General features: G+C 35.4%; 2 protein-coding genes across 2 annotated transcripts in view; one reads left to right on the top strand and one right to left on the bottom strand.

Annotated features, from left to right (window-relative positions):
• LOC109036042 (protein GPR107) overlaps positions 1-5038 on the bottom strand; it is an 88922-nt gene extending 83884 nt beyond the window's left edge. The window contains 4 exon segments of the mRNA XM_019049951.2: positions 851-1020; positions 2058-2206; positions 3158-3268; positions 4873-5038. Coding sequence (XP_018905496.2) covers positions 851-1020; positions 2058-2206; positions 3158-3268; positions 4873-4971 — 529 coding nt within the window. The 5' untranslated portion in view covers positions 4972-5038.
• Positions 5039-5142: 104 nt separating this feature from the next.
• Positions 5143-10370, top strand: LOC109036039 (uncharacterized protein F13E9.13, mitochondrial). Its single transcript, XM_019049948.2, has 7 exons — positions 5143-5395; positions 6321-6403; positions 6665-6805; positions 7792-7991; positions 8450-8577; positions 9429-9549; positions 10232-10370. The coding sequence occupies exons 1-7, from the start codon at positions 5326-5328 to the stop codon at positions 10296-10298; spliced, it is 810 nt and encodes a 269-aa protein (XP_018905493.2). The 5' UTR covers positions 5143-5325; the 3' UTR covers positions 10299-10370.
• The last annotated feature ends 3 nt before the right edge of the window (positions 10371-10373 follow it).

Genomic DNA, 10373 nt, shown 5'->3' on the forward strand with positions numbered 1-10373 from the left:
TCGAATAGGATCATTGCAGAAAACCTGAATTTTGTTGTAAACAAAATCAGTTAACATTTCAAGTTTTAAACCTGAAGTTGAAGGTATGGGAAAGGACACGTTCTAAGTGGATTTGCTTAAGATATTATGCCTTTTTAAACTAATATTGCATACATTGTTTCAAAACCGACCCAGAAATTGTAGTACTTATTGCAAAATAAGGTCCAGTTAAATTCCGCAGTCAAAGTTCTAATGAACAGACGACCACATGGGTCGCACTTGGTGCTTAAGTTTTCAGAGGAGTGAATAGAATTTTCAATTGCTTTCTTTACGCATTAAAAGTCCGTTTTTTTTGCTTGCATTTGGTCTACTAATTGCATTTATGCCTACTGCGTAAGCAATACCAAATCGTAAATAACTCAGTTTTTCATTTTTTAGTCCACAAGTCGTTTTGAAAACGAGTCCTAAGGCATTGCACATACTGATGGTGAAACTTTCAAACCACATATCTTGGTTTGCAAAGATGCAGACTTCCTGTCATACTTTATTAATTGGAAAACTATTTAACGCCAATTCGTAGAGACTTCCATAAGTTTCCTTCTCTGTGCGGAGAAAATTCTGATAAGAAATTCAAAGATTAATGTTCATTTGATCTACTTTAAAAAAACAAGAGCAGAGATTTTTAAACACCGTAAACGAAACATGCGGTTCCAGAGTTTCACCTACAACATGTGTGTCTCTTCAAAACTTTCGATGTAGGTAGCACTTGGGACACTAGTACTGTATTTCATGTAATTAAAACAAACTCTCAGTACGTAAAACCCCAATCTATCCGACTAGACTTTAAATATATTGAGACGTACAAGCCTACCTTCAGCTAGATCATCCGAATCTCCTGCTTTCCATTCTGAGCTATCTTCATGCGGAAACGGATCGTCATCCTGTTTAGCAGGTTGCGTTGGCACTGCATAGCGCGTCACAGCTTCTTTATTTGGGAAGATGTACAAAGACTCCATATTTTTGTTACATTTTACAATCAACCTGCCGAAAAAATTTACAAAATCTTTATAGGACGACAATCAAACTGAACACTGAGCACCCGCAGAATTTTGATGTGAAAAAAAAGCCAGACCTAACCCAGTTTATAAAGCAAAATTTCTGCGATGGACAAGATACTAATTTGTATTGAGCGATTATAAAGATGGGAGAGAAGCAAAAAATTAAGAGAATCGAAGTCACAAAATAAATTAAAGTAAGCACTGATGCGTTTCAGTACCCTATAGTCCCTTCTTCAAGGCTAAGATTCTGACTGATTTTCTGAAACGCACCGACATTTTAATTCCACCTTCGTACAGAATGTCCAAATCAGAGCCACTTAATTAAAAATTTGGAGCATTTTTCTCTGTGCCTTTAACAAACTGCTAGACTTTTTTTTTGCTTCTCGACTTAATGTTAAACACCTAATTTTTTGCGGATTTTTCAGATCTGACCCACTTATACAAATTTTTAGACATTTTCCCAGACTTTAAAAGCAAATTTCCCCCCAAAAAAATCATAATTTTGTTCAGATTTTCCAGACCCAGATTACTTACTGTTAGTCTCCAGACAAAAGAGTGTAACTCCATTCTGAGGTAGCAAAATTTACAAAAACAATTCCATTTCCGACAAGAATATGACTGTGCAAAATGTGTTCAAAATTCTACTAATTTTTGTAAGTTATCAGAGAAAAAATCAGTGCAGTTTACATCTAAAAACACTCAACAGTTTCCTAGTGAAAGCACATTTTGCAGCAATAGAATGTAGGTACGTTCTTTTGTCTGGAAAAAGACTTCATGTGCAAGTTTTTAAACAAATTTTCAGGCTTTAAAGGCCAACTTTAGAACTTATTCTAGACTTCTGGACCAAAGATAAAAGTGTCCTGAGCTGGTCTAAAAACTTTTGTTGCCTCCTTCCAAAGCCTCGTTATTTTTTTAATTCGTTTTTAAAACCTCCTCATTCCCACTTCCGTTCCACCAGTCATGAGGGTCGAGAAGTTTCTGCACCCCTGCAAAAAACCGACAAAACTTTATTTTACTTACGTCTTTGTCTTAAGATTCATCTCGAGATAAACGACGGCAAGATTGGAGGCCATAAAGTAATTCGTATCTTTCAGCAAACACTTCTCTTGGTGAGTGTCCAGGTACGGATTCACAGCGTCGCTCATGGTGCGATCGATGCTAAATCCATACTACAAAAAGTCAACATAAATAAACATAAATATAATTCTTACACAAATTACTAAAAAAATCTACATGCAATAGTTTAGGACTACTGAGGTATGTTACATAATGTCACATGAAATTTAATGGGCGGAGGCTAACAGGACACGTCACATTTGACCCCATGTAAATAAATATCCAAAATTTATGGCATAGCCTGACAACCTTTCATAGTTACCAAATAGTGTAGAAAATCAGGACTTTTTCCATTTGACCCCTTATGAAAATCAAAATTTAATTTTGCAATCTGCACCTGTCTATATAACATATAGCTGATAGCACATATGTTTTTTCTAAAATGAGCGAGAAACAGTAGATCCTTTTTCTGCTGTGCTAAGGAAAAACGCTGTATGACCCTTCAGACTTTGTCAAAGAACTCTGCACTCTCCTTATGGGAAAGTGTGCCCTGTTCGATTTCCAATTTTTGTATTGTATTAAACTTGTCTATCGATGTTGATCAGAAGTCGTCATTGCGCCAAGTTTCTATGGTGCACTGTTTCTGCACAATCCACCCCCTGAAGTTTGACTTTTATGACTTTAGATCAGCATCCATAGACGAGTTTAATGCAATTGAAAATTTGTAAATCGAACAGGGCACACTTTACCGTAAGGAGTGTGCGGGGGTCCTTCCTCCAATAAAACATGAATTTTCTGGAAAACTTTAAAATATTTTTCTTTCAAATTTTGTAGACTTTTACTCAGAACTGTATTGAAAGTGCCTAAAGATTTCAAATGAAAATATCCATAATTTTCAACAAAAATTAATATTTTCAGGGAAAATTTGTCAATATTCAAATGTTAATACAATTTTTCTTTTTAACAAGGCAGTACAGCAAGGCAAGTATGGCAAAATTTAGTTCATTTTGCAATATCTAGTGGTCAATTGGATTAAGAATGGGATACACTTAATAGTCACTTACAACATCATTTGAATTTAATGGTTCAGGATGAAACTGTCGTAGTTTGACATCTAGGCCTCCTCCTTTGAAAAATCCAAAGGTACTCACAGATATGTACGATCGGTCATCATTCTGCAAAAGAAACAAAGAGCAATAAGCTACTTGTGTTGATAAACATACGGACAAAATAAAACCATAAAAATGTGCCCCAAACAACAGGACAGGACGGAGGAATATTTGGAAGAATGGAAGACATAATGGACATTGATTACTCTTTTGGAATTTTCTGGCTTTAATATCCCCGAAGGATAGTGTAAACACAAGAATGTTGTTTGCTGAGGTAACAATCTGCAAGGTGGAAACACCTCCTTTTCTTTCTCTAACAGTGTTGGCAGATGAATTTCTAGCTCCGATTGAAAAACAACCGAAGTTTTTTAACGAAATTCCGGAAACTTCTCTAAAATGCCAGAGATTCTGAAGATAAAATTTTGTCCGAGATTTTTCGAAAAAGCCGGAGATGCCGCAGACTGCCGAAGATTTTTTGAAAATCTTTTGAAATTTGATTTTCTTCCATAAATTACACCATTTCCAAGAAAATCAATGATAAAAGTCGTCCGTACAGAGCTACGTCATAAAAAAAATCAAAGATGTCCGAAATGCACACCTCCTTTTTTTTCTCCGTGATTGATACCAGCATTTTTTTTGTTACTTAATCAATAGATTTTTACAATTAGAAGCTAGTAAGTCAGCAAAAGCATCTATTCTCACAGGTATTTCCTAAAGGAAGGGTGTTTTTTTAGAATCTCCGGCATTTTTTTGAAAATCTCCAGCATTTTCAAAAAGTTCTCAGCATTTCGGTAAAAAACTCCAGCTCTTTATCAAAGGGTTCCCTGAATTTCATCTAAGAACACTGGGCCTGCCTCTACAAGCAAAGAGGAAGCTCTAAAACAGCTGCAGACACTCTCCCATAAACCTGAACGCCGTTCCCCAAAAGAGACTAGAATAAGGCAAATTCAACTTCCCTGAGTGCATCCGTGGGAATAAGTCTTCTAAGGTTTACCAGAGAGAAAAGGACTTTCCTTAATTTAAGGACAAGGTATGACACATGTTTACTCCGACTTGAGGTAGTATCAAAGATTAATCCTAGGTATTTAGCCTCCTCTACCACTTTTATATTGACAAACTGATCACTTTTAACGGAAAGACAAAGCAGTACACAAAGAAGACTTGGGGAGTATGGAGCGATCCTATTGGTTGAAATTGGTGGTCCCTATAGAGCAAGAAAGGAAATGATCCACTAACTGTGGGGTCTATTGAGGTTGCCATGAGTTTGTCCATCGCTTAGGTACCTCTTGTGTCCATTGCAACCACCCGCATCAACCCATAGGATTGCATCATTTCCCTCTTGTCTTCTTTGTACATCGCTATGTCTATCAATTTTGATAATTAGCCCGCGGCCCTGAGACCCCATCTCAACTCTTCAACGCGCAGTTCTCAATCGGCGTGGGAGCTTGAGCATAAAATTGACCCCAACCCAATCTCCACATCGCTGAACTTGAACAATTCATTTGCTCGGGGATAATACATCTTTTAAAAGACAGAATTTAAATACGTCTCGTCTGTTCAATGCCTTTCAACAGACTGTGAAGGTTTGTAATCCAATGAGTAACAGGATCATTGCCAGCGCCGGAGTAAAACTACTGACCAAAGGTAAAGGTATGAGCACGGTAACTTACTTTGACTTTGAGTTCATGAATCTTGCAGTCATTCTTAGGTAAATTGGACACAATTAACGCTGAAACAAGAAGGAAATTGCTTATTATCCTAAAATCCATCTTATTTGTTTGTTTATTGACACGAAACAGCACTTCTAACCTCAAAAAGTCAAAATTGGGAAAGCAGGGTTACCGTAATGTTCAAATCAAAAATTTCCGAGGAGGTCAGTTTGAAATCTCAAAGCAACGTTAAATTCTCTGATTAGTGTCTTATCTAAAGTGTTTAAAAATCTCTCAACTTCTCTTCATGATTGAAATAAAAAACACGGATTGTTAGTGATTTTCACCTGCCAATAATTTCATGATTGCATTTTTGGTTTGCGCTTTGTTGTCAGTCCAGGGCAAACCTGCTAGAAATTTGATTTTTGGCGGTTCTGCAATTTAAGCGCTGGCATAAAAACTTTGCTCTATACAATGTTAAAGTTCAGAAATTGCTTCAGGAAATGTTCTGTTATTGGAATGATCCACGTTCTACCATTACCAGGTGAGCCCAAGAGCACGATTACTTTGTCATCATAAGTCGAGTAATGTAACGCTTAAGCACTGACTACTATTTTCCAATTTCTTGTAATTGTGCATTATTGCATCTATAAGATATCACTCGACAAGATTAGCCTAGATGCATCTAGGATAATCTTGTCAAGTCATATTATTTTTCCTACTTATGAGATGAAAAAACAGAGATGTTTACATACCTATTTTTCTGCCTGAGCATGCAGAACTCACTTGATTTCATGCATACAAAACCGACGTAACAAAAAGCAATCGATGGCTAAAGCCGAAAAATGCGTAAGTATCCCAAATGGCAAGTCGATTTATCATTGTCAAGGTTTATTATTGCAGAGAATAACTATCCACACTATCCGTCTCTCCTCTGCAATGTTAGGTACCCACGTTAATTTTTTTCACTCATTCTAAAGAAGTCACATAAAATTGCAAGGAAACATTTTAGCAGGTTTCCTTAATTAATACAACATAATTGGAGATTTTTTAATACTGCAATTGGGAGACATACTTTTCCCATTCAGCCAACGCGATGCAGATATGAGACAGGCTGATCTGTCGAGGAATATCTGTTTGACCATTTCGCATCAAAATTTAAGCAATATAAGTAATGAGACTCTTATCCACATTTCGTAAAATTTGTGGGTTTTTTTTGTTGGCTATTTGTTTTGCTTGTGGCAAATACCTACTGCAAAAATGCACAGAAATTTTGAAATATTGCAAATGAGTTACTTGGTTTAGCCATCAATCCGTAGTTGTCCTCAGTGCAGATAGTATGAAAGGCTGGGAGTATGTACTTCACAAATTTCGAAAGTAAATTGTTATTAAGATGAAAACATGTAAATTAATAATACTTACAAATTGTACATAAGTAAAACAAACTAATTTTTTCCTCTTTTTTCCAGGCACTCCCAATTTCTCAGGTTCCATCACCGACATTATTGAGGTTGCAAAGAAGGAGGCATTAATCTATAAAAATGAACAAGTGGTAAGTAAGGTCTAAAAATGAAGCCCATTTTGTTAAGAGAAAACGTTACATTTAGAATGCGGCTCCAATTATAATTCTGGGCGCTTGTTGACAGTGGAACCAAATAAAACAGGTACTTACAGAAATTTGGTACACAACAAACTACTCATCACACTCTATTTTGAGGCAGGAAAACTAAACTTGAAAATGTAAAATTGCCGTGAATCTTAGTACAGTGTTGTGATGTATTCTACAAACTCTTATCATTTCCTCCTTTTGCAGGATGGTGTTCTTATCGAAAACATGCACGACATTCCGTACCTGAAGGCAAAGAGTTTGACACCTGAAACGACAGCGTTCATGACTAGAGTCGCAACAGAAGTTAGAAATATTTTGCCAAAATCGGTCAAGTGCGGCGTCCAGGTGAGAATTTCCAGCGTCACCGTTAAAATTCTTTCAGAAGGTGTGATAATAAAGATGGATTTACAGTAAAGGCAAAAAAGTTTTGATAATGAATCCAATAATTGATAAATTCAAGACCTCTGAACTTCATTTTCTTCTAATAATGGTACCAATCTTTTTAAATAACATCCTTCGAAAAGCTTACTGAGAATTTGGGAGTAAAGAGTAAGGATGGTAGGATGATGCATTATCATGAGCTTTTCCAGGTTCAGGTAATACAATAATCTCTGCAATTTTCCATGCTTTTGGGAAGTATCCTTGTTCTAAAATTGTATTCAAAATTTCAGCTATTTTAGCAATAGCTCTAAAGTTGTGCAAATTATCTGTGGATCTACTGATGTTTGTTTTGTGTATTTTTCAGAGATTTTGAACTGCAGAAATGGTGTAAATTTACAATTTTCTTTGGGCCATTTTGAGACCTGAATATGATGGCTTGAAATAAAACAATAAAACAAATCTTTTTCTCAAAACAGCATTTTTTGAAACTAAAAATCCACAGACTTTAAACTGTCATATAACTTCTAAAATATTTTATGTCCAAAGATGGTTGTAAAATACACCTCTTAGCAATGGTACCAAAAATTCATCTGTAAACAGTCACATAGTGATGGCCAAAATGCATAATCATGTACCTCCATTGTAGTGTTTCAAATTTCGTTCCGCTCCTATTTTATTTTTTCAAAGAGAAACGAGGCAACTTCATACAGCTTGAAATTTGTACAGAATATTCTGCTGACAGAGAAGAAAAATCAAGGAAGTTTTTTAGAAATTATGATTACTAGTTTTCCAAAGAAAAAATAAAGTATGACAAGAAATCTGCAACGTTGCAAACGGAGATACAAGTATTCGCACTTTGACCATTGATATTAAACAATTTATTGTTAGGTTTAGCATCAGTGCTATATTGGAGGCTACTATACCTAGGTGGTAACTTTTTTTTATCGTAGGTTTTAGCTGGTGGAAATTTGCAAGCTTTAGCCGTTGCTCAAGCAGCTGAGTTGGACTTCCTCCGGGCAGAAGGTTTTGTTTTCGGTCACGTTGCAGATGAGGGTTATATTGATGCCTGCGCCGGCGAGCTGTTGCGATATCGCAAGAGACTAGACGCAGAAAATATTCTCATCTTCACAGACATAAAGAAAAAACACAGGTAGCCTTTTCGAGTACACAATTTCTGAAAGTTTTTCTAGACTTTTAGGATCATGGGGCCAATTCTGCTCCGTCGGTCAAGACACAATTTACTGCTTGACAATCATTAATAATTCTGAGGAAGTGTTTCGAACTTGCCGACTTTCTCTGGACCATTAGGTGAACTATCAAAAAACAATAATACTCAATTCTCTTCAATGGTTTTCCACTCCAATCTGGCACTAGACCAGAATTGTTGTGCAATAATCTAGAAATCAATTCGCATTGTTTATTAACTGATTTTTCTTTTTAATTTACAGTTTGCATTTATTGTTACATACATTCCCTACGAAAAGAGCCCTGGAATATCTTTGAAATTTCGTACGTTTTTTATCATTTTTATTTTAAAAAACGAGTCCAAATTTAATTTACTATTTAAGTTGAACATAGATTATTAAAATTTTGAATTTCTATTTTTAGCTCTCATGCAATAACAGGGGACATATCATTGGTAGAGACAGCACACGCTGCTGAATTTTTTCAAAGTGATGGAATCATACTGACGGGAGTTGCTACTGGATCTCCAGCGGATAAAAATCAATTAAAGGGTAATTTCTAAATCAATTAAAGGGTAATTTCTAAATCAATTAAAGGGTAATTTCTAAATCAATTAAAGGGTAATTTATAAATCATACAGAGGAGCCGTTTACTTGAAAAAAAGGCTTACTGAAAACATACGTTCAAAAATTAAATTTAAAAATAATCCGTAATTAGCCTTTTTTTTATGGAAACAACACAATTCTCTGTTTGATGTTTCAAAAATGTGCCATGGATACTCGGCTTAACTAGAAGTCTAAAGTCTGTAAATTTTAAAATTTTGATGACAGACACAAAACTGCGAATAGATTCCACGCCAAATAAGTTTCCGCACTTTTAGACTGCAACAGAGGATCGTCTGATGTCAGTTTAGCTTGGAAAGTAAACCCAAAAATCACGATGGTGGACTTCTTGTCACAGTTGAAAAGTGCACAAACTTATTTGGTGTGGACTGAACAAACAAACTTTTGCTAGAAAACTACGGGCTAATAGTTGAAATTGATAAACAAAGCCATAGACAAAGAAGACAAAAAAGATGTAGAGGGATCCTGTTAGTGAAGCGGGTGGTTGTACCTAATAGACAAAAATGGTAGGTATTAGACTAACTAATGACAACCCACGGGAGACCCGATAGTTAGCTCATCTTTTTTCCCTTTGTCTAAAAGAACCATCCATTTCAACCAATGAGCGTGCTTTATACTCCCCATGTCTTTTTTGTCTATCAATTTCAATGATCAGCCCTCAGTATTGTTACAGCCACTCAAAAAAATTATATTATATGAAACATGGTTTGTAAATTTCCTGATTTTGAAATATTTATATTTTCCCCTGATAGATTTTTTTCTATTTGGTTTTTATCTAGATTTGAAATCAAACGCAGAAGTTCCGGTGATAATTGGATCCGGGGTGGATATTGACAATATTGAAGATTACATAGAGGCAGATGCTTTCATTATTGGATCTCACTTCAAAGAGGAAAACAAGTAAGAGTGATACCCACCTCTTTGCGAGTTAAATAAGTGAACAAATGGGCAGATTTAATGGGAGTAAGCCCAACTCCATGAGATGTTGCCTGATTTTCTATCATGTTTTATTTATTGAACAGAAAACTAGGCAACGTTGGAGCATGAAACTTTGTGAGTGTATTCTTCATAAGTGAAGGTAAATTCACAGAGAGCTGAAAGGTGTTAATAGGTAGTTTAGCTCTCTTTTAGAAAAATAAAACATGAAAGAAAAATAGGGAACGTCAAATGCAGTTAGGCTCATTCTGCTTAAATCTGTCCAAGTGATACACTAAAAGAAGCTAAGTGAGACAAAAAGATAATAAATTAATGGGGGAAAAATTGTCCGTTTCTCCAAAGTACATTTGTTGTCACATGTTATATATTTAAAAGTCTCTTTCAGGTTAGGTCTAGAGGATCCCTAATTTTTTGAAGAGGGGTCTTATCGAAAGCTTTGAGACACATATAAACAACAAAAAAATCGCAAATTCCAATTTTCTGAAAGATAAAATGTTTGATTGTTACAATTTTCGTCCATAATTAGCTAAGAACTGGAAATTTAGAGTGTTAAGACTGAAAAAGCAGTAAATTTTACACCACTAAAGCACAATGAGATTGATGTTTATTTATTGTATTTAATTAATGATATACCAACTGTTTCCAGATGGCAGAATAAGTTACAGCCTAAGAAAATTGCCGAATTCATGGCAAAAATTAATAAACTGAGGTAGCACATTACAATCCAGTCATTTCTTCCGGATAAGCAAGTGCAAAAATATTGAAAAGGAGTTGAAAAACATTCAAAA

This window comes from Bemisia tabaci, chromosome 10, assembly GCF_918797505.1.
Source record: "Bemisia tabaci chromosome 10, PGI_BMITA_v3".
Lineage (NCBI taxonomy): Eukaryota > Metazoa > Arthropoda > Insecta > Hemiptera > Aleyrodidae > Bemisia > Bemisia tabaci.